The sequence below is a fragment of the Drosophila eugracilis genome, unplaced genomic scaffold, assembly GCF_018153835.1.
Source record: "Drosophila eugracilis isolate 14026-0451.02 unplaced genomic scaffold, ASM1815383v1 contig_1828, whole genome shotgun sequence".
NCBI classification, from domain to species: Eukaryota; Metazoa; Arthropoda; class Insecta; order Diptera; family Drosophilidae; genus Drosophila; species Drosophila eugracilis.
This window is the reverse complement of record NW_024572675.1, coordinates 160,732-185,711: the sequence shown is the minus strand read 5'-3', so window position 1 is coordinate 185,711 and position 24,980 is coordinate 160,732. Positions and strand designations below refer to the sequence as shown.

The 24,980-nt window shown below is 36.7% G+C and overlaps 2 protein-coding genes across 2 annotated transcripts in view; both read left to right on the top strand.

Moving 5' to 3' along the window:
* The window catches only part of LOC108113466 (discoidin domain-containing receptor tyrosine kinase B), a 44,326-nt gene extending 38,703 nt beyond the window's left edge, over positions 1–5,623 (top strand). Inside the window, 3 exon segments of the mRNA XM_017224048.2 lie at positions 2,501–2,657; positions 3,330–3,479; positions 3,542–5,623. Of these exon segments, the coding sequence (XP_017079537.2) occupies positions 2,501–2,657; positions 3,330–3,479; positions 3,542–3,706 (472 nt within the window). The 3' untranslated portion in view covers positions 3,707–5,623.
* Positions 5,624–12,054: 6,431 nt separating this feature from the next.
* On the top strand, positions 12,055–23,864 carry LOC108113443 (rap guanine nucleotide exchange factor 2). Its single transcript, XM_017224013.2, is given in 9 exon segments — positions 12,055–12,359; positions 13,341–13,464; positions 13,523–13,768; positions 15,113–18,862; positions 18,864–18,894; positions 20,350–20,499; positions 21,647–22,072; positions 22,266–22,377; positions 22,570–23,864. Coding segments are annotated over 7 exon segments (4,668 nt in total). The 5' UTR covers positions 12,055–12,359; positions 13,341–13,434; the 3' UTR covers positions 22,301–22,377; positions 22,570–23,864.
* The last annotated feature ends 1,116 nt before the right edge of the window (positions 23,865–24,980 follow it).

Genomic DNA, 24,980 nt, shown 5'->3' with positions numbered 1-24,980 from the left:
GACAGATTATAAGTTCTAAAATGCAAAATTTCTTACCCTTTCCCACTAATCTCGACCCATCCACTAATCTTTTTCAAACTATTATTACGGTTTTTTTTGAATATCAAAGTTATCCTAATCGTATAAATAGTTTAAACTGCATTTATTTTAATCTTGAGACCAACGTAATGGAATGCCTGAAACACAAGTTTTATGTTTCAAGATTTGTTAACCTAAAATTCCTTCTAATTTAATTACATTTTCTGGCCTTTTTAGGAAAACCTTCATATTTGTGTTACTTTTTCTGAAAATAATAAAGTTCAATAACAAATACCATAGCAATGAAAATGTATTTTCATTTTTATTTTCAGTTTTCAATATTATTATAGTTTATCATAATTGTCATTGCGGTTCGGCCTTTTCAGATATGTTTACTTCCCCAAGCACCTCTTAATTTCCGACTATAAAGAAAAAAATAAGCCAGAAACTTTAATGAAACAAAAATCACATTTTCTGAAGGCTTTAATTCATCGAAAGCGCAAAATATTGAACAAGGAAAGAATGCCCTCTGACCAGTAGTAGGTTTAGGTGGCGTCTATGGGCAACAACTTAGATTGCAGGATGCGAGCCTCATAGGCTACTGGTTTACTTGGTACTTACAAATTACTTTTAACCAGGAATCATAAAGACACTTTTTGTGTTCGCTTCGTGGAGTTTGCAAACATGGCATTCGATATAATAATGCCGGTGTTATTTTTACAAAAAATAAATTCATAGAGCGGCAAAGTAAAAGCTATGTAAATGGCAGTTGGTCAATGTAGCATTCTTATTAAAATTTGGACTTCCTAAGAAATCAAAAAAACCAATACGAAGCGCAGAGAGAGCGGATGATTGGATTTGTATAAGTCGTCGTCGTCAACAAACCAACAAATAACCAGCAATAAAACGACCGAAGTTTAAGTGGAGGGTAAACTTTTCACTACGATTTGCATTTGCAAAAACAAGAAAGGTAATTTTATATAAATTTATAAGTAGTCAAATTTTTTCTGGGGGAATTCATTTATCTGACCTACCGACTAATCTATTGGGTCTTATTATATTCGCCAAGCGTAGGATAAAATGGTATACTATATCCCTTGGCAATTACAAATTGGTAGAAGGAAGCTTTCCCCGACCCTGTTGAATGTATATAATCTTGATCACGATCACCTGCCGTGAGGATCAAATAGCCATTTATTCCCGTCTGTGTCTGTCCACTTAAACGCTGAAATCTCTTGCACTGTTAATGTGCCTATGCAGATATATTTCCTGCACAGTTAAAATTTGTTTTAAAAAAAATCTTATGACTGCAAGCCCAGCCAGACGCAATTTTTAAAATTGTTAATTTTCCAATCGCAAAATATTTTAAGCAAACATGTGTGGCGGAGGAATCATTAGAATGTTCACACATTCGGTGACCTCAAACCATTTTTAATCTTCGTTTTACTTACATAAACATACAAATTATTATATTTGGGTATTCCGGGTCGTGATTAACTAAAGGTGGACCAAACGCCCTAAGATTTATATTTTCTATTGGCAAGCTTGGAATAATGAGTTCAAAAAGTTTTAAAAAGTTTTAAGCATTGTTTGATTTACGAGAGCCTCTGTGTGTAGGCTTACCAACATATTCAGGATTGATACCAAATGTTAAAATGAAAATCGGAATGGGCGGGGATATGTCAACGTGCATTGTGAAGTCGCTGCGGCATTCTTAAGCTAGGCTTATGAACACGTATTTTAGAGAAATATGTATTCTTAAGCACAACTTTCTAGCTCTTTTAGTTCCCGAGATTTTTGCTTTTTTTGATATTCCGGCTTTTGTGGTTGTTAGAGTGGGCGTGGCTAGATCGGAAAAAACAATTCGCATTGGGGCCATTATTAAAAGCGAGATATCAGTTTTTCTTCAAAATGCGAAAATAGTCGTTAGAGCTTGGTGGGCGTAAGAGTGGGTGTGGCCGAATAATGGTACCACCATAAGATGCGCTGGCATCTCAAAATTATACATACTGACTTTCATCTTTCTTGCTCTAATAGTTCCTCAGATTTCAGCAATTTTTTGGTGATTTGTGGGCGTTAGAGTGGCCGTGGCAGGTAAAAGGAATGGAATCAGCATGGGATGCGACTTGGAGTTTTGGATTTGGACTTGGATACTTACTTTACTTTCATATATTTATTTTATTTTTTTTTTCATGTTTTACATGGCAAGTCATTATCAACGGCTAACGCTGCTCACTACGAATATTTGTCTGATTCAAAATTTGTAATATATTATTTAAGTTTACAGTTTTTTAAATAATGCCACTTTCTTAAACAATAGTTTTTCTCCGAAATTTTTTAATTGCTTTGCCAAAATCCTAATGCTTGTGTTGTTTTTTAAACACAGGTAGGTAGGTTACACCATACACTTTTATGATCCTCAATACTCAACTCCTTAAAAAATAAAAAATGCGAGTACTTGCTTTCTTTGACTAATTTTCAGAAGCTGTATTATTGGCCCAGAGCTGTGCGTTAAAGTGTGCTCCATTGGAACTGTGATAAATAGGTCGGCCTATGCTTCAGACTATTGCCAACTGGATGGAATCGTCGGCAGGCAGAATATTCCGATTCGATGGATGGCGTGGGAGAGTGTGTTGCTGGTAAGAATACGTAAATCATTCTATATTACAGTAACTTTTTTGTCTATTACTTTTAAATTAACAAGAAATGACACTATTCGACCATATTATGTATATGTATTTGGAACCCTGATAAGGATATACAGCCCTGCTGGTTTAGTCATCACCGTCTGTCCGTATGAACACATAATTCTCAGGAATTAAAAGAGCAACAAAGTTGAGATTCTAGAGATGCGTGTACATCTTAGTCTTATATCAGCAGCAACCGAAGCGTCAATAATACTAAGGCTAAATGTTTGGCTTAAATAAATAAGTAAATAATAAGTAAATACATAACTGTAACTGATGTTCTATTGAATAAAAACCGAGGGCTGTCAACCATTCGGTCGGTAACGATACTCGAAAAAAGGTTTAAATATATATCAGGATCTTTTTATTGTGTTCTCTTTCAACTTTCAATACGAACTAACTTGTTGCTCGCCGGGTGCTATGTTTCAACCCCCGTTTATGTTCAGCTTCTTACTCTCTCGAGAGAGATCAGAAGTGTGACCAGCGCTTACAAAATAATATAATAATCTAAGTTAGTATAAATAATAAATACCCAGCCAGTTACAAATATATTTTTATTTTATAGCTTTTTGTAATACGTTATTATGATTCGTTAACATTCCTTGTTTCAAAAATTATTTTCAGGGGAAGTTCACGACGAAATCTGACGTATGGTCCTTTGCAGTGGCTTTTTGGGAAATATTAACTTTCGCCAGGGAACAGCCATATAAACATTTGAATAATCAAAGCGTTTTTGAAAACTTTGGGAACATATACCGGGACTTAAAAAAGCAAGTATGTAGATCTAAAATTGTTGAATTCGTTTATAATTTATAGCCCATCTTAACTTCCTTCAGGAACTTTTGCCTATGCCTCTTATATGCCCGAGGGAAATCTACGATCTTATGTGCGAGTGTTGGCACCGCGATGAGTCGAGTCGTCCTAGCTTTCGAGAGATACATTTGTATTTGCAGCGCAAAAACTTACATTTTAAGGCAAACACTTATACACTCATGTATTAAAAGACTCAAATGAAATTAAGTTTGATCACATATCAATTAAAAAACGAATTAAAGTGAATCAATTCGAGTAATTCCCACAGGCGAAAATCACGTTTTTTGGTAGTTTATTTAAAAGTCTTTAAATGACCTTGATGTAAAATATGTTATTGAGTTCCTAAAAAGGTACGCAATAAGGATTCCGAAAGGATTTTATTTTATATAACTTAAAACTAAAAACCTTGCACCACGTCAGATTTTTAGATATATTTTTAAGGATAATTTCAGAAAAACTCTTGTGGTGGTTGTACTTTAATTTAAACTGGTTTTAATTTTTATTTTTAACCGCAATAAAAACTCCATTATTATTAATATAATTGAATTCGAGTTTTCCTTTTAGTTGTTACTAAACAGATAGATTCTCCAAACTAAAGCTATCTGCACGAAACATTCACAGCAGTCTTCCTTCTATTTCGGATGGATAGGCTTTCGATGTTTTTTCTCAAATAGTCTTAACATACTGATTAGTGCTTGCTACAGCATTCCTCGGCATAATTCCCGTTTTGAGTGTTTGCAACATTTATTACTTAAGAAAAAATAAATAAAATTGCTGAATTCAAAAAGTATGTACGGCACCTTCTCGGGGTCAGAATCTCCCGTCTTCTTCTTGATCTGATACCGCTGCTTCAACTCTCTGGGTTGAGTAGAAAAGGCGAAATTCGCTGACAAGAGTGATCAACTTTGTTGGTCGGAACTCTGTTCTTTGCCTTGCCAAACTGGTCCCTTAAGATAACCACTCAGTTCCCTCAGTTCCTCAGTTATTGCGTTCAATAATTTGTTTTTTTTTTCGAATACTTCTTTTATTTTATGAAATACGAAGTTGAATTAAGTGCAAGGGTTTAACATTCTGCTTTAACTCTGTAGATATTATTCGGATAGCACCTAACTAAATGAAATGAATGTTGAAGTTGAAAGTTAAAAGAACCATTTAGGACGTAGTTTTAGTTTTACTGCTATCTTTAAAAACCAAAAATAGACACTATTTTCAAGTTTTAATGTAAAGTAACCGAACAATTTTCCACTTTAAACAACGCAATCAATCCAACAGGTTATAAGATAAACACACTTACATGTGTTGTACATTTTATATAGTAAATATTGTACGTTTTCTCGACCTATAAATTCAATGGAGTCTAAAAACTTAGATAGCATTGGAATATGTCTGTACCTATGTATTGCAACTCAACCTGAACGCTGTTAACCAAATCGTGTATGTTTTATATTTATAGTAGTATATATACACATATTTATAAAGGTATATATATTTTTTATAAACACGAAATCATGTCCAACTGCCAATTCTGTCCCTGTTCCTAAATACACTATCTCATTATAATTAAAGTTAATGATATATCTCTATAGAAACTGGCACAAACAAACAAAATTGTTTAAAACCTGCATATAATTTTGACAATAACTATTCTAACACAGACATTGAAAACAATTAAGCAAAACGCTTTGTACTTCTGCTTGTCCTAAGTCTGTGGATTTCAAGTCTTATATTAATCACAGACATTAAATTCCAATGTAGGCACTGTAGTCAATTAGACGCATACCAAAATTATACATAATCGTACATTTCATAAAAATTTTACTGTGCCTTCTGCAGTTGCTTTTTTGTGATGTATGTATAAAAAAAGAATGACTACATTTTGACTCTTATTTATATTACCAAATGCTTCAAACTGATTTCGCTGTAATATAGAGTAAATGTTAATTAATTATACCGGGTACCGGCTACCCACTATATTAATTCAAATTAATAATAAAAAAAAAATAATAAAACATAGCCTTAAGATAGATATATTGAGAGAAGCTAAATTTAAAAATGGAATATATTTTGCATTTAACTATTTCGATTATTATTCAAATTTTATTATCATTTGATAAACACAAAGTAAAATATAATTTGTTAATTAGCACAACCAAAAACTTATTTATATGTTTCATTTGGTATAATTTAGCGTAACTTAAATTTTAAATAAATTCTTAAAATAAATTATTAAATTGTGATAAAATGGTCTGATTTGAAATAATTCGATGAGGTTTAACACGCAAAATTGATATTTAAGGAATAACTAACCCTATTATTGTGGACGCAACAGTTTTTTAGGTTATGTGGTGAGTCGTCGTCGGCTGCTGAAACAAACTTGTGCTGTTCTGACATCTCCAATATATGCATGCATATATTTCCCAACCTTCTAACTTCTTTAGTTATTGCGACTTCAGTGTTTTTAGTTTTGCTCATTTAGGCCGCGCTGCAATGTTACCGAATGGAGGCTAAATAATATTATCTTATTTGAGATCATATGCCCGTATAGACGGACTTAGTTATACATATATATCAGCTTTTGATTCCAATCAATAATAACTGAGCTGTATTTTTGGAGAAGCTTGCATTGTACAAAGAGTCGAGGTGCACCACATTCGTAGATCACATTCGGATAAAATAGATCATTTGTGTGTGACCATGGTCGGCGACACTGATCTGGCTGGCTACAATTAACTTGTATACTACGAATGAGAGTGAGAAACAACGTAGGGAAGGTTCTTCTGTTCTTCTTTGTGACTTAATTCTTTTAATACATATAATTGTGCATTTTTATTTTTTTACAGCTAGTTGGCGCTGAAAGCGAGTAGTTCTTGTTTTATTCGTCGCATTAGGTCATACTATACCTTTTTGGAAAGCTCATTTCGTTCGTGAGTTATAGCGTCGCAATCATTGAGCAAAATAAATAAGGGAAAGTATTGGGAGGTTCTTTTGCATCCACCGTATAGTCCGGATCTCGCACCAAGTGATTACCACCGGTTTCTGTCCATGGCGAACGCGCTTGGTAGTCTTGGTTGTCTCTCCGAGTTTTTTGCCAACAGGGAAGCGAGCTTCTATGAGAGGGACATTATGAAGTTGGAACCTCGTTGGGAACGCGTCATCGAACAAAATGGCGTATATTTGACTTGAATCACATTATTTTAACCAATTTTATATACAATTGAAAATTCAATAAAAATACCGCAAGACTTTTTTTTTATTACTTCCTATGGCTGCCGTCGGCGTATCTGAATGAACGCTTAGTTCTCGGGAAATACGAGGGCTTAATATAGGGTTAAGCGTGTAGATCTTAGAGCTTAGTAACGGTAACCGGTTCATGCAAAACTCTTAACTTTTAATTATAAGATTGTTAGAATCTCATTTCATCTAACTCTAGAGATGTTTTTAAAACGGCGAAACATCTAAATATATACATATATATTTTTGGTGTGATTTTTGATGTGGCTATTGATCCTATTCTACACCTTCTATTGCTGATATTTTGGAAAATGTGGAATCGGAAATTAACTTTGAGCGTCCACAAACTTTAAAGCCCCGGGGGGTACCGGTCTGATCCGGTATGTAAATATTTTGAGAAATGCATAAACAAATTGTTTGCCATACGGTCAATCATCATTTTGAAGTCGAAGTACGCACACGATCCAGCAACGATGTGCTGATAGCAACAACAAACAGAGTTTGGCTAAGCGGTTATAAACTAGACCGTCTAAACAGTGATCCCAAACAATATGCACAAGCCCCTAGAGTCTATTTCTACGACAGAAAATTCTGACTTAAATGTAATTCTGTCATATCCGTCGATATCAGGATTAGTTATAGACCAACACAATATATTCTAAAAGAACATCCCAACAAACAATCAACTCACAATAACAACATTTGCTAAGAACACAAATATTCTCAGCCGCTCCACATTACCCACAAAAGCATCAGCTCAATAGTCTTCCATCATCCAGACGACAAATCGCACGGTGGAACCACCATTTTGATAAGAGACCGCATCATGCACCATCGTCACGAAAGTGCAAGAAACCACTTACAAGCCACATCGATATCCCTACACTCACACAGTTGCTTTAAAATCTCGAAGGCACAATTCAAGGATTTCTTCAACCTTCACGATGTCAGATTTTGAGAAGATGAAGACTAACGACAAACATACGCACTTAGGATCGCGTCTCGTAAGCCCCAAAGGGAGACAGTTATACAATGCAAAAATAAATGTGATAAACAAACTGAATTGCTTATCTCCGGATATCCCAATGTACTGGCCTGCATAACCCAGAATACTGCCTGACTTAATCGAACTTTATATAATTAAAAACAGTTTACATAGTAACTGGCAGATCGCTCACGGACATCTCAGCTAACCATTACTCCTGAAATCATAAAGCACTCCCATAGGCTGACTCGCACACAACGAACTAGCTGAAATACAAAAGTATGTGAGATAAGCCTTGACTTAGACTCACAGCTTAACTTTGAGGAACACATTTACTGCTCTACCATTCCTCTGATTTCAGTTCTGGCCGCAGGAGCAAAAATTTGAATACCAAAGAGGACATATGAATCACCAAAGATCTGCTGGTTCTGAAGAATAGACGCTGCGTGGGCAGTAGAAGAAACTACTCAGTAACTACTACTAAAACAATATGCTCTAAAAGCCCAGCGAGAGTAAATAGAAAAGCTATCACCGGGGGCAAGCCCACAGGATTACAGGATTTGGCTACTAACCAGAAAATTAGAAAAGATCTATCATTATAAGGATTCCGGATTCCCTTTTTCCTTGTTCTATAGTTCACTGTTCTATAGTCACTGACGCTAACTTGACGGACATTATTTTATTTAACATACATATATATATTAATATTATTTATACAAACTAGAGCTGGATCTTTTTAAATGACCGCAAAAATCGATTCTTTTTTAGGTAATCGATGCATCGACAAGTATGCTCAGCTTAAAAAATTTTCAGGCGAATCGGAGTGGATTAATGTAAGTAAGCGAAAAAATGATTTTAAATTAAGATAACTCAAGTAAACTAATAAATATTTATTGCTTCTAGAATTAGTGTGTGTTGGTGTTAAGGAGAAAAATATAGATTGATTCATAAAAAAAAACTTTACGTTTTCGATCTCAAATCGATTTAATCGATCTTTTCAAAAATTAAATGGAAAAGAATTGATTCCTAAAAGGTAGAATTGTTTACAGTTCTCCGACAAACCATTCTTCAATTAAATCGGATTCGAGCACAATGATCTCTGACTTTAATGTAAGGTAAAAACTTAGAAGTAGAGGTGGAGTAAGATCGATGTCAAAATCAATTTTATCGACGTTTTTGAATGAAAGCAAAACATGGATGTTTTCTGGGGCAACATCAACGTTTTTCCATTTCTTAAGCTCGTAGAGGAAGATGAACGAAAAGAATGTATGTATTACTTTAATTTCATTAGAGCATGAACAACGACGAAATAATTGGGAATATAATTATATCGTCGTTGTTCATGTTCGGATTCATAATAGTCTCTTTTTAAGAAATAACTATAAGCCAGTCTGATTGACTGCTTTCTGCATGATTATGACTTTATCTTCGATTCCTCTTAAAATTCGCTGGTATCACTAATGACATCCTATTAAGTCTCACTTACACCGTACAGCAATGAATAGCTTTCTCACACCTACTCGTACTAGCACAGCATGAATAACATATGTACATATGTATGTGCATTTCTGCAGAAAAATACTTTCACATTTACATTTATAATAATAATAATAAATTACAAGACATACATTACAATATTATGGATGCCACATATTTTAGCGATTTGTGGACGTTAGAGTGGGCGAGGCACGTTGCAGTGACATCTCTTAAATACGTATTTTTAAGCAAAATTGTAGCTTATATAGTTCCCGCGATTTTACCATTTTTGGGTTTTCGGGTTGGGGGCATCATTAAAACCTACATGCTTAATCCGAACTTTCTATCTCTTATAGTTACCGAGATATCAGATTTTCTACAAAATGTGAAAACCGTTTTTCGAGCTTGGTTGGCGTAAGAGTTGGTGTGGCCGGATAATGGTACCACCATAAGATGCGTTGGCATCGCAAGATTATACATACTGAATTACATACATACATACTGAATTTTACATACTGAATTTTCTAGCTTTAAGAGTTCCTGAGATTTTAGCGTTTTTGTTTTTCGTGATTTGTGGGCGTTAGAGTGGGCATAGTAGGATGCTGAAATAAACATGCGCTGCGTAGGGACCTCAAGAATCTTCATGCTTAATCCCAACTTTGTATCTCATATACAAAGTTCCTAAGATCTCAGCGTTCATGCGGGCAGACGGACATGGCTCAATCGACTTCGCGTCTAGGATCAAGAATATACCAATTTATGTATGTTATGTATGGAGTCCACTCGGTGAATATTTTCCTTCTGAGAGATTCCCTCGTAGCCGTCTCCGTATAGGTTGCCGGCTGGCTGCTCCTATCCACTGAAAATTAGGAAGTTTATGTTGGAAGGGTGACTGCCCTTCTTAACCTGCTGGCCTAGAGACTCAGTCAGTTTTGGAATAATAAAATGTTTAACGGCAGTTGCCGGAGTTATTCAGTAAATGAGCTTGTGCTCTTTATTGAGCTTTGGAAATGGAACTGACTCCAGAGAATATTCTTATGGCATACAGAAGCTCACAGCGGCCACGCAAATATGCTGTGTTTGCCGTCTGTGCACGAGCGTCCGGCCCATGGCTTGGTCGGCAGTTTGGCCGGCGCGACAATGATGCCGTAACTATGGTCAACGACTCTGGTCTTGCTGAGTACAGTTAACTTACATATAATATATACTTTATAGGGTCGGAAATGCTTCCTTCTACCTGTTGCATACTTTCCAACGAATCTAGTATACCGTTTTACTCTACGACAGTGTTGCCAGGTGATGAGCGCACATATAAGCTCGATTTATGAAAAAAATAAGCTAGAATAAGCTAAAATTTAAAAAAAAAATATGCTAAAAAACAAGCTACACCCAAATGTGGGTGGCAATAGTCATTGGGGGCTATTTTTATGATTAAGTCCTTAAATTTTTATTGAAAGGGCTGCTTCCTGCCCCTGTGTTTTGTAACATTTTGCAGGGAAACTTATTTTGCCCAATTGAGCCCATTCTAGCAGGTGCTTCTTTGTTGCCGCTTGCTGCCTTTTTTCAAAGATTTTTGCTGAAATTGTTGACTTACAATAGGAGCAATAAGCTCTTGTATAATCTCCTGGCACTTTGCGTTACCACGCCTTGAACTCATTACTTTGGAGTCAAGCATCGCAAAAAATTGGTTTATATTGGACTTTCGGCATTTTACAACTCGCTTTATTAAAGTTCACAACTTCAAGTGATTGCTGGCAACACTTAAGCCAACATATCGATCTTCTATGGCACTATCGATTAGAAATATATTCATGATCATATGAAACGCACATAATCGACAAAAAAAGAACAAGCTCCGATATTTTCATGTCATAAAGCATATTTTTCTTAAGAAACAACGCGTTAATGACGTAAATAAATTTAAAGCTAGAATATGCTAGATGAATTTTAAAATAAGCTATATTTCAAGCTATAAGCTAGATCAATATTTTTCAAGCTTTTCCAGTTCAAAATATGCTAGAACTAGCTTATAATAAGCTAAACTGGCAACACTGCTCTACGAGTAACGGGTATAACAACGATATCCGTGAACAAATTTAGAAGTGTAAAAACATCGAAAATGGCGCAATCGGTAGTTACCAAAATTTTTTGGTGGAAACATTTATTTATTTATTTATTTATCTAAGACTAACAATTAGTTAAAACTAAGAGCTAACAAATGGCTAGGAGCAATAGCAGCTAGGGCCTTCAGCTCATGGTGGAAACATATATGTATATATGTATACCATAGCTATAATATCACTCTAAATAAGGTACGCTCACGCAGAAAAGTCTAATTACTAATTTTACCAAATTCCGAATATTGTATAATTTATTAGCATAGATCTTATATATATTATATCATTTTAATTTTAAAACTGTTTTATAACAAATAAGTATTAACATATTTACGACAGCCGGTTAAAGCATTGCACAGTGCATACAGATCAGTTAAAACGTTATATAAAAATTCTATCGGTTTAGGTTGATGTGGCCGGCACAGACTGGTAATTTGGCCCAGTGGGAGCATTTCATTATAATTTTTCCGAAATTCAGTAAGTAAAAAAATATAAATGTGACGAGTGTTTAAGGGTCACATTCATCCTATACATTAATTTTTTCAATTTACTTTGCAAAACATACTTCCGTAACATACTCAACATTTTTAAGCTTCAGAAATTATTTTAGCCTTCTTGAAAAGGGTATGAGATCTTGACGATGCACTTCTACGATGGTCTAAAAACAATCGATGGTGAACACCAGAGCGCCACCATAGATACTATCGATATTACCATCTATGTTTTTACAGCACTAGCGAACAGAGTGAAATTCAGTCTCTTTTGTAGACCTTTATTTAAATTAGCTTGATTAATTTATAAATACAACAAGCATGACATAAATATCGGCGACAAAGCAGCTGTTGATAACTTGCAGTGCACCAGTTTTTTTCTTCGTTAAGATGTGTGCGTAGTGAGAAAAATTACAACAATGCGTAGCACAGTACATATACACACACACACTGCCTGAATTTCTTTATGCAAAGGTGTAGGAAAAAGTGCAATTTAAAGCTACATACTTGCTACATATATGCTCTGCAACAACTATTAAATGTGCGTATAACAACTAAGTGGCTACGTAAGCACCTCCCATTGGAAACCCTTCCAGCCATCGAAAACATTGAGAGGCACCAAAAACGCCCATATTGGATGTCTGCGTGGGTGGTTCAAAATGTGTCTTGTTTACCACACTGAGATTTTGCAATGCTCTTATTATTTTAAATGGCTTATCCATCGAGCGGAAATAGTCGCCTACAATTTTTTTTTGTTATTATATTTTTGTGTCGCGCGACTCCGCTGACGCTACACGCGCAGCGTTAGTCGGACACACATACCAGCAATCATTTACTCTCATGTACAGTAGCATCACTGGCTGGCACCACACACGCACACCGCGGTGTTGCTACTACCTCTGCTGCAGCGTTAGCGTAGACACAATTCCATGAGAATTTCTGCCCGCTCTTCAATTGTTTTGTTTATCTTAATTTATTGGCAGCATTGCGCTTGTGTGTAAAAAACGAAAGTGTGTTAGTACGGAGAAAAATAACAACTTGAGTGGGCAACAAACTAAAAATCAAATCAGAATAATACTCGTAGTTTCTTAGTAGCTTTGATCTTACTTAATGCCTATTCTAAAACGTTGTTCTAGATTTTTTACAACGAAGCATACGTATTTCTTTGTTTTATTTCACATTAAAAAAATTAATCAAAATATTATTTTTTAAATTCCGGTCGGATGTATTATCTTATTTGTTAATTTCTTTATTTTTTTTATATATCTTAATATTTTTAAGTTAATAACTAATATCCTTCAAAGCTGTAAATATGGGGCATTCCTTTAAGCCTAAGTAAAATGTACTTCTTCAAATTTGCAGTTTGAAGTTATTTTTATACTATAAATCTATTAAATATAAATATTTTATTTTGTTTTTTTGAGTTTAAGCTGAAATAGTAGGAACATCTCTAGCAAATTTTTATTCGAGCTGAACTAGGACATTCTGACGCACATTCATTGTTTAAAGTTTTCAATTTCAGATAAATCTTAAGTCTAAACTCATCACTTATTACAACAGACAGGGTGAGGTTGGCATGCCGTTGTAGGCTGCATCCACAGCAAAAGTTACGCCCCATGGATCCATATCACCATATCAGACAACATGTCAGTTTTTCAGATTTTTAATTAACTTTATTTAAATGAAAAAGGGTTTTTTCTACAGTATCCACCCACAAGCATAGCAGGCCTTGGATCGGTGGCGGGAAACGCGTCGACAATCAACCGACCAGAATTGCACCAAAAATGTAACCGGGGATCGCACTCCAGTGATACTAGTTCGGCGTACAGCGGCAGCGACACAATGGCCTCAAACTATGCCTCGTCGCTGGAGGCCGAGGAGATTGACTTATCCGGCTTAGTGGAGTCTATAGTGGATTCTGACGAGGAGGACCTTGCAGAAAGCATGGATGTAAGTAAACTTTTTTTGTAGTCAAAACGTTTTTTTGTCTCACTTTTCTTATTTGGTCAAATATTGCATTTCTAAGGAAAGTTTAGATATTTAGAAGGGAACCGAGCCGTGATCTGTATAAATAGCCAACTTTTTGTCCAAAACAACGCAAATTCTCTCAGTTAAAGACCCTATATATCTAAATAAGGGGTAATAGACGGAGCTGCCAGGATAGAACTACTATGACAAATACATAACTATTTTATAATCACTTGGTGGCACTTGGATTAAAAGCTTATCTTCCTGATGAAACAGTTGTCCTCGATTGCCAAAATTCAGGTCCAAGTTTAGTTTTACGCATCAAGAAGTCCGTTTCAAAACAGATAATTTCCTATAAATTCCATCAAACGTAGTATACGTTCTTGACTATAAACATAAGGAACCTTTCTGTTCAGTATCCGATTTTGAAAATTTAATTATTTTGTTCCATCTCGTAAACGTCCTTTTGGTATGAGCCTTATTTACTTCAAACTTGTTTTCATTTGAAGCCACATTTAAAGGGTTCCACATAGTGGTAGTGCTATTTTCGACATTTCTCTAAGGATAACAGCAAAGAGTTTTTCTGAAAATAAAAATAAAAAAGAAAGGACTTATTATTATTTAATTTCTTTATTATACCAACTCTTTTTTAGTAAACAAAATTAAATCTAGTAAACAATACTATACCCAATGGATTTCTTAAAGAGTACTTGCTTCTGCTGCCAAAATAAATAGTTAATAAAATACATATTTCTTGCCCCTTGCTTAAAAAATAAACTCTTCTTGATGTATGTGCCTTCAAATCCATTAAAAATAAAGGTCTGTTAATGCCACAAAAAACATACAAATATCAATTTTTACAAAAAAAAAAAATATATTGTGTAGACAAGAACGCACTGGCTATGTTTTTGCAATGCAACCTAAAATTTTTAATAATTAATAACAGATTACCCTTGCTTGTATACTAAAGTGTGTTTGATATAGATATTATGTTATATAGTAAAAATTTTCAGTTAATATATTTTTTGCCAAAAAAAAAATTCCTGAGAAATATTTAAAAATGATAGCAACCAATCTATAAATCAAAGTTTAGAGTTTGCAATGTGACATTGACGATGTTCTAAACGGTTTCAAAATAATAAAATTTTTGCCTTCTATCCTTATTTATTCCATACCTGTGTATATTTATGATCACAATAGCTGAGTCGATTTAACCTGTCCGTTTGTTCGTTAACATTTTATTTGGCCATACAGGCTTTTCTCTTGCAATACAAAAAAAGTAACAATTAATTAATTTAATCTCTGAACTGTTTTTAATTTATTTAGAGCTTAACTGTACGAGATGCAGTGCGTGATTGCCTGGAGAAGGACCCGGCTGAGCGTAGTGAGGAGGACGTGGAAGTTCTGCTTGAGTTTACGCAGGGCCTAAAAGCATTTACTAACATTACCTTAGCAGTGCGAAAAGCACTATGCTCCGTGATGGTATTCGCTGTTGTGGATAAGGCAGGTACCGTAGTCATGTCAGACGGAGAAGAATTGGATTCATGGTCGGTGCTTATAAACGGGGCAGTGGAGATCGAGCACGCGAATGGAAGCCGCGAGGAGCTGCAGATGGGCGACTCCTTTGGCATTCTTCCCACTATGGACAAACTCTACCACCGAGGTGTGATGCGAACTAAGTGCGATGACTGCCAATTTGTATGCATTACGCAGACAGACTACTACCGTATTCAGCACCAAGGAGAGGAGAACACGCGGCGGCATGAGGACGAGAATGGATTTGTGGTTATGGTCACGGAGCTGCGATCCATTGGAGCAGGCAGCACTGACTCTGCTAGTGTTGTCGGATCAGCAACAGGAGCTTCAGCGTCCCTTAACATGAAACGTGGACACGTCGTTATCCGAGGTACTCCAGAGCGGCTTCTACAGCAGCTGGTCGAAGAAAACTCAATGACCGACCCCACATATGTGGAAGACTTTTTGCTTACACACCGTATTTTCATTCATAGTCCGCGAGAAGTGACCAGCAAGCTGTTGTATTGGTTTGACCTAGAACAGATGGATCCACACAAGACTCAAGAATTACGGGATCGCGTAACACGAGTGGTGCTTCTCTGGGTGAACAATCACTTCACCGATTTTGAGGCGGACTATGAGATGATGGAGTTTTTAGAAGTCTTTGAAGCACTGTTAGAGCGAAAGAAATTGCTAAGTCAACTGCGTCTATTGCACATAGCCTGTGCCGCAAAAGCGAGAATGCGAAGCTGTACTCTCACTCGATCATCACGTGACGAGCCGCTCAACTTCCGCATCGTAGGCGGTTACGAGCTTCGTGGCGTAGCCGTTGCTACTGGTAATGCAGCTGTGGGCATATACATTTCACATGTTGAATCAGGATCTAAGGCTCAGGATGTTGGTCTTAAGCGGGGCGATCAAATTCACGAAGTAAATGGACAGTCGCTGGACCATGTGACTAGCAAGAGAGCACTCGAAATCCTCACGGGCACCACCCACTTAAGTATCACCGTGAAAAGTAACTTACTTTGTTTTAAGGAGATTATGCAGGCTCTTGACTATGGTGGTGGATCTGGAAGTGCGTCTGCGGGAAGTGGCAGCTTTAAGTGTCTGCGGAGTCCTCGACGTATTTGCGCCAATGATATTGCTAAACTGCACGGTCGTTCAGATAGCACTAACGAAGAGTTGTCCAACATCAGCGACTCTAATCGGGCGCACATAGTGCGCCTTAGCTCCGTAGATATGCTTCTCGACCAGCCGGACTGTGCTCCACCGCAAACGCCACCAGTTAGTGGAAGCGGAAGCATAGCCTCTAACTTTATGCAACAGCTCCTGCAAAGTGTCAATCATAGTTCGGCTAAAAAGTCGTCTGGATCCAGTACAAATTCTAGCTCAGATCAGCAGGACACGAAAGGTGGTTTTATGACTTTGGCGCCAAAGCGCCGATTACAGAAGGCATTGGCCAAAATGAATTTACTCAACAAACAACATCATCATGTAAGCATCTTAAACGATTCTTCGGACACCCTGCTCAACGATCCCAAGACCAAACTCTCATCAGGGAGCTCATGCAACAGTTCCACCCAGCCCTCGATCAACGGCTGTGCCATAAGTGGGAATGGCCGGCTCTACCAGTCTCAATCAAATCCGGATTTAACTAGCCTCAACTTTGAAGGGAGCAATGAAGCTGTAGCAAGTGGTGACGGAAGGTTGCAAGTAAACTTGGGCGCTCACATTCACCGACCATCAGCAGCCAGTACTTTGACTACAAACTCAGCACAGTCACACCTCCTGTCCGACTACCCAGATCACGTGCTAAAGGTTTACAAGGCAGACCAAACATGCAAATATGTTCTTATCTACAAGGAGACAACGGCCCACGAAGTTGTCATGCTGTCACTTCAGGAGTTTGGAATTCACGATCCTAGTTCAAATTTCTCACTATGCGAAGTAAGTGTTGGGGATGGTGGAATGGTAAAGCAGCGCCGTTTGCCCGATCAACTCCAAAACCTGGCGGAGCGAATAAGTTTTGCAGCGCGATACTACCTTAAGCTAAACGATAGCACTGAGCCGCTGGTTCCAGATGAACTTGCTTTGGAACTTGTACGCGAGTCGAGTGTGTACTTCTTGCAGCTGAACGCATACGAGCTGGCCATCCAACTGACTCTACAGGACTTTGCGAATTTTCGACAGATTGAGTCTACTGAGTATGTAGATGAACTATTCGAGTTAAAGTCACGCTACGGAGTGCCTATGCTCAGTAAATTTGCGGAACTGGTTAATCGTGAAATGTTTTGGGTGGTGAGTGAGATATGTGCTGAGCATAACATCGTTCGTCGCATGAAGATAGTAAAACAGTTTATAAAGATTGCGCGCCACTGCAAGGAGTGCCGGAACTTTAATTCCATGTTTGCAATCGTCTCCGGCCTGGGACACGGCGCTGTGTCGCGGTTGCGTTTAACGTGGGAAAAGCTACCTTCCAAATACCAAAGGTTGTTTAACGACCTGCAGGACCTGATGGATCCTTCGCGCAATATGAGCAAGTATCGGCAACTGGTGTCTGCCGAACTATTGGCTCAGCACCCTATCATTCCTTTCTATCCCATTGTCAAAAAGGATCTTACATTTATCCATCTGGGAAATGATACGAGAGTGGACGGATTAATAAACTTTGAGAAACTGCGAATGTTGGCAAAGGAGGTACGCTTACTTACGCATATGTGCAGTTCACCGTACGATCTGCTGTCCATTCTTGAGCTTAAAGGACAATCTCCCTCCAATGCTCTCTTCTCGCTCAATCAAATGTCATCCTCGCAAAGTAACGCTTCCGCGGGCACAGTAATCGCTGCCAATGCGGGCCAGGCAACGATTAAGCGGCGCAAAAAATCGGCAGCGGCTCCCAACCCTAAGAAGATGTTTGAAGAGGCGCAGATGGTCCGTCGTGTAAAGGCATATCTCAATAGCCTTAAAATACTAACTGACGAGGATCTTTTGCACAAGTTTTCGTTGGAATGCGAACCGTCTCACGGCTCCACTTACTCTGGCAGCATCTCGCACGGTAGCACCTCTCACCGAAGTGGAGGTGGGGGCAGCATCAGTGGTGGTGGAGGGGGCAATTGTAGTGGAGGTGGGGTTGGCAGTGGAAGCCTTAATGCCGGTGACCAACTGAGTATCTACTCACATACCAGCTCTAGCTCTGCACCCAACTCCTCCCTTTCGTTACGCAAAAGACATCCAAGTTCACCTACTCTTTCAACTACCAGCTCGACAAGTTCCACTAGCGATCACCAGAGACGACAGATGCACAACAACGGACCAAAATTTGGTACAGCTTCACCGCAGGCAGTTAAGAAGATGCTATCCCTCTCAGAGTCCTCAAAGATCAGGCCTCACCAGCCGTTCATTCCGCGGAACGGATCCACTATGGCTGGAGTGATTCCGCCGCTTCACATTCATGGAGCGCTTGGCTACAATGCACCGACAGTCGCAGCAGCAGGAGGGCTGGTCGCTTCACCAGCAACAAGCCTTGTTGTCAATGTCCAGTGCACCCCGAATCCTAGTCCCCTGCTTACACCGACGTCTGGCATCGGGAGGTAGGTGGTTACATAGAAGGACTTCTATCATTACTACTAGAGAAAAGGGGTATATTTAAATTACTGAAATGTACCTAACAGAGAAGGAATTGTTTCCAACCCTGGAAAATATAAATGTTCTTGATCAGATTCAACAGCCTTGCTGATTTAGCCGTCTCTCGGTCCATCTATCCGTCAGTTGGTTCTTCTGCATGAGTGCTTAGATCTTTTTAACTATCAGAGATAGGACGTGCGCAGAACATACATACAAAACGCAAATTTCTTTTTCTGTAGAAAAATTGTGTAGTAGAAATTGTGATCTCGGAAACTACATATAACTTATAGCTAGTTGGGGTTAACCATGCATGCATATTCTGTACTAAATAAGCTCAGGAGGTTTCTTCATCCGGTCACGCCCACCAACAGCAAACAACTTTGGCCTAATTCTGTAAGAAGTGTATGCGTTTTCCAACATTTGTCCACTCCTACAAAACACTCTAAACCCAAAAAAAGTGTATATACGCAGATACCGCAGATACCAGATGGCCCCGACACTCGAGTAGAGCGTTTCTTTTTTATACCAGTTACTCGTAGAGTAAAACCGTATACTAGATTCGTTGAAAAGTATGTAACAGATTGAAGGAAGCGTTTCCGACCCTATAAAGTATATATATTCTTGATCAGGATCAATAGCGAAGTCGATTGAGCCATGTCCTTCTGTGCGTCCGTCCGTATGAACGCTGAGATCTCAGGAACTATAGCAGATACAAAGTTGAGATTAAGCATTAAGATTCTTGAGGCCCGTACAAATCTCGAACTATTAAAGTTAGAATGTTGATATTCAGTATGTATAATCTTTGCATGCCTGCATATCTTATAGTGGTATTATTCGGCCACACCCACCCATACGCCCACGAAGCTCAAAAGACGGTTTTCGCATTTTGTGAAAAGCTGATATCTCGGTAATTATAAGTGATAGAAAGTTCGGATTAGGCATACAGGTTTTTATGATGCCCCAAATATGAAAAACCAAAAATGCAAAAATCTCGATAACTAAAAGAGCTAGAAAGTTGGGCATAGGAATATGTATTTTAAAGATGCCACTGCATCTTTTCATCCGATCACGCCCACTCTAACGCCCACAAACCGCTGAAAACCGTGGCGTCTATATTTATATTATGAATGCCTTCGTTTGACCTTGTATAACTTATTTCTGTTAATATCTATCAATTTACCAAAGATTTTTGATATCGGAACATTATTTCGCTATTTATGAAGAAATGTAGGTTACAAGGCCTCACTTGGGCAGTGACTATAAGTTACTATAAGTTACTCAACATGCTTTCTCCGACAATAGGTGCGCTTGGGGAATTTCCACTAGCAAAATTAATATTTTTAAATTGTGTAAAACAGTAACGGGTATCTTATAGTCGCGGCACTCGACTAAGCGTTTCCTCTTGCTTATTCTGTTTGCAGGCAATATACCGCCAGCTCGCACAATGCACGAGCGATCACACTCAGACACTCTAGCTGCGCCACCGCCATTACCGTCAGTTGATCTCTCCCTTGAGAGCAGTAGTGTTACTACTTTCCGCGATTTACCAATGCGCAAATCCGTAACTAACGGTGAGTGACTTGCTTTAATATTGCACTTATAATTAAACTAAAGGTATTCTATTAGCTGCTACTAAAACCGGATGCTAAGTATGCTCTATCTGTACAATAATTTTTTCTTTGGTACGTTATTAATAAAGTTTAAATAGTTGCCGAATCGTAATTTCTTGGTTTAACACTAGATAGCTGTGAAAATAATTGTTTTCTTCAGTATTTTTTTTTAACAATAATAACACAAATTTTATGTTTTGAAGTCCTTATTTTTTGGATTAACTTTTTAAATTTTTGTCGTTACCTAATGAAAGAGTAATAGTTAAACCAAAGAAAATTTGTCTTTATATTTTTTAAAAATATATAATTATATATTGCATCGTATAAAATGGTTTTATACCATAAGGTTTCTACATTCCTGACCAGGATCAATAGGCACTCTAAGATCTCGGAAACTATAGAAGATAGAATGTTAGGACTAGGCTTTTCTAAAATGATTGTTCCGCAAATTACTTTGGAGTTTATAATTTTTTTTATAATACTCGTATAATATTTTCTCGTCAATACTTATCATTGTACCAACAGTTTGTAAATCGGATATTTTTTCATAACTTATTAGAAACGGATTCACATAGGCAGAGACGACACCCTCGGTTATTATAGATGTTTCATGTAGTTCTGGCAATGAGTGGTATTAGTAAAAATGTACACGGTGTGGATTTCTGGTAGCAAAATTATTAGTTTAAAATTGGTTAGCACCCTAACATGTATCTCTCAGCGTCTCGACTGTATCGTTGTTTGTTTTTGTTATAAATTAATTGTTTAAGAAAATGAAATTAAAACTAAAATATTTTAGGATTACCTCTTTATATTCACTCACAACCTTTTTAATTATTTTATTTAAACTGTGCTAATGGGTATGCTTTGCATTCGGTTTATGATATTTACATAATAGCTATAATTCAGTCGACAATTACTTGTATTTGGTTATGCTATAGACTCTGTTCCCCGCTTGCATTTAAAATAATATAGTTTTTGGTGGTTGAATTGGGTTTTGTTGGCTTTCGGCTACATAAACGTACAAGCTTACAGAACATGGACACGAGTTGCTCGTGATACCATACCGTCATTTGAGACGATTTCTATACCCCGATTTCACAACCAACAGGTTCCATATCGTCCTGTGACAGCGGCTATGTGCATCAGAAGCAACATTATCTCTTACAGTATCAGCAGCAACAAAGCAGCTCACAACACGAACCACTCCCGCCGGTCTATACTGCAGCCGACTGCCGATTGCTGCAGCAAATATCAAACAATGCGGTGACCCGCAACTTGAGCTGTCCTTGTCAGATTTCACATTCACCCTCCAGCACAACACCACCTCCTCCTTCCCATTCCACAGCAACTCTACTTTCTGAACCGACTACGGTAGCAGCATACATGCACGTACGCAGACAACATCAGCAGCTCCAGCAACAACAGCAATCTTTGGCTATGCCACCTCCGCCTCCACCGCCCTACAATATCCCCCCCTTGGCTAATCTTCACAGCCATCAACAAGGCACTTCTGGAAGCAGGCACCTGAACCATGGTAAGCCAACCTAAATAGACATCGAAAAACATCATATTCAAATTGGTAACCGGCGATAAAACAAATGCAAAGCGGGAGTTGAGTCAGGTTTTTCTGAATTAGGTATTACCGTGCATTCGGAATTACCAGATTGGTATCAAATTCAAAGCTTATCTATCACTCAATTTCTATTATTATGTTTGTTATTCCCTAGGTGGCCCGCCAAACTTTATAGATAGCACCAAATGAACAATATGCCCCATGCCACCCATGAATCAATAATATATAAAATTGTGATGTTACTGCTAGATGTTATTCAATAAGTTGTAAGTAAGATGCTGTTCTCAAAAGTAATTTCATTGTTTCGTAAAATTATCCTATCAAATTAAAAAATTCAAATCAATCTTTTTTTAATTTCTTTAAAAAACTGAACCTTATTTTTAGTGATTTAGTTCCAAAACGGATATAAAAACTGATTAAGATCCACGTGTCTAATAAAATTCTTTTGTTTCTTTCAGCTCATAGAGTTGCCAAAATTTGTTAATGGTTTCGGTTTTAATTTTGGCAGTAACCAAGAACGAAAAATCCCCTAAATTCTTTCATCGGATCAGCAAAACAATACATGAATTAATTTACGCTGCTTATACTAGCCTTATTAATATACACTTTATTTTTACGTAGAGCCCTAAGATTAATTATTTAATTTAGCTAAATTCTTTATGCGTATTTTGTGACCGATTCATCCCCATTGTAGAAACTGAACTTTCTCTTTAAAGGAACAGTCTGCGGGCAGACCCCATAAACAGACCCAAACTAAACATTCTTGAAGAGTTTTCGCAAGCATCTACGAATGTAAGAACAAAACATAATAATTATAATGCCCAGCTCGAAAAACAAACGATCAATTTATTAGAAACACCTTTGGTCATTAACTTAAAACAATCAAAAATTCCATAAATGTAATCTCTCTTTTATACTTATGTGCAAGTTATTTTTACTATAGCTTGCATACTTCTCATACGAAAAACCTTCGCTCCAATTCCAAATAATTAGTTACTAAGCCCAAAAGAGACAGAGATAAAACATTTTTCGAATATATTAAATTTAAAATGCGTTCCAACAAAAACAATTAAGAAAAATTGACAAACATATGCAACTTCTGTGTAAAGAATTATCTATTTTCTTATCAATACCTGAATTAACTAAATCAAAGAAAATAAATCATTACAGTACAATTTTCTCGAAAGACAGAAATAAGTTCATAAAAGACAAACCAATATAACATATATTTGTGTATGTATAAATGCCTGTTATATGCATAACTTAGAAATATAATATATATACTCGTAAATTAAATATACAGGAAATCTCTATACTCGTATAAACATTAAATCCTACATGGAGTCGCTTTTATTACTTACGTTTTAAAGAGAAAATCAAATCAAACAACATGATACACAGTGCTTTTTTATATTTAAGTTTGACTAAATACCAAATCATTTTAAGTATTTGAAAAAAATATTAAATCGTAAATTGTATTGCACTGTATAAAAGAAAAACTTATTGATATTTCTGATTTATTGGAAAAGTAAAATGTCGTTTTTCTCAATATCATGTTAATAATATGTCACAAAAAGTTAGTTGTGATGTAAAATTGTTTGAAATCAATAGGGTGCGTTTGTTACATAGCCCTTTAAATGAATTTTCAGGAAAACATGAATCTGAAAATTAAACCTACCCATGTACATATATATCAGATAAAAGAACGGTGCTGATGAATATTTTCTGATAAATATATATGTTTTTAAATAAATCAATTTACATCGTTTTTTGGCTTTTTGTGACGAAGGGTGTGGAACGCAGAGACGGTACCTTAAAATTGTCTTATTGATAACATTATGCCTCTTGGGGAATACTTTTCTTACTCGTAAATATACAATTTTTGACCCTAGCGGATTTTTGGTAAATATTTTTTAACGAAGGAAAATTTTTTTTATTTTCACGAAGCTATTTATTAGTAGTATTTCAAATATATACAAACTTCGCCAAATACAAATTTTAGTTTGCTGTCAATTTTTAAGTTAACAAGATGTGCTGGAGCACAAAGGGTTAAAACTAATGTCCCACATAAAATGTTTTAACAAAATAAAAACTGAAATGTCTAGAAAGTGGTAAGAAGTGTAGTGAATTTAAATCTATTGTCGATTTTTTACTGTCTTTAGTCTGTGTTTCATAGAACTTTATTTAATTAGTTTAACATTTTTGGAAAATGTTCCATTTATGTACATGTGTTTTTTTTTTTTCATTATAAGCCTTGTCACCTATGTACAAATATTAATAGCAAAAGTGTATGATTTATTTAAAGAGATCAAAAATAAATTAAGAAGATAACGTAAGTGTGACAATTTTGGTCTTTGGCTTTGCTCTTATAAAGTTTATTATTCTTAGCAACAGCAACATGACATAATTAAAGTCTATGTTAAAAAAAAACAAATTTTCCTAAACGAAAATAATTATGTTTATTATTTCGAAAATAATTGGATAAAAATTTAAACATGATTATATTCTCAAAACACCAGTTGAACAACTAAGAGTTTTTACCGGCGTCATCGACTATCTCTCTTCGAGTGCAGACGTCGTTGTCTTCCTAATTGTCAGTGGTTTTTGCAATTTCGCTTCCTCCCCTTCCACTTATTTTTTCGCTTCCCTCCTTTCCATCACTCACGTGTGTTTTTGCATATTTTTTTCTTAAGTGCACAGCAATAATCTTTGTTATGGCCCGTGGGCCACCCAATCTTGGGGATAACCGCTTTGCCAGCCTTAGTATTAGCCCCAAAGCAAAAAAAAAGGCCCTATCAAAGAATCGATTTCCCTGAACTTCCCCTCACCCCTCAAAAGAACCCTCGATTTATCGTCGTTGCCTCCAAAT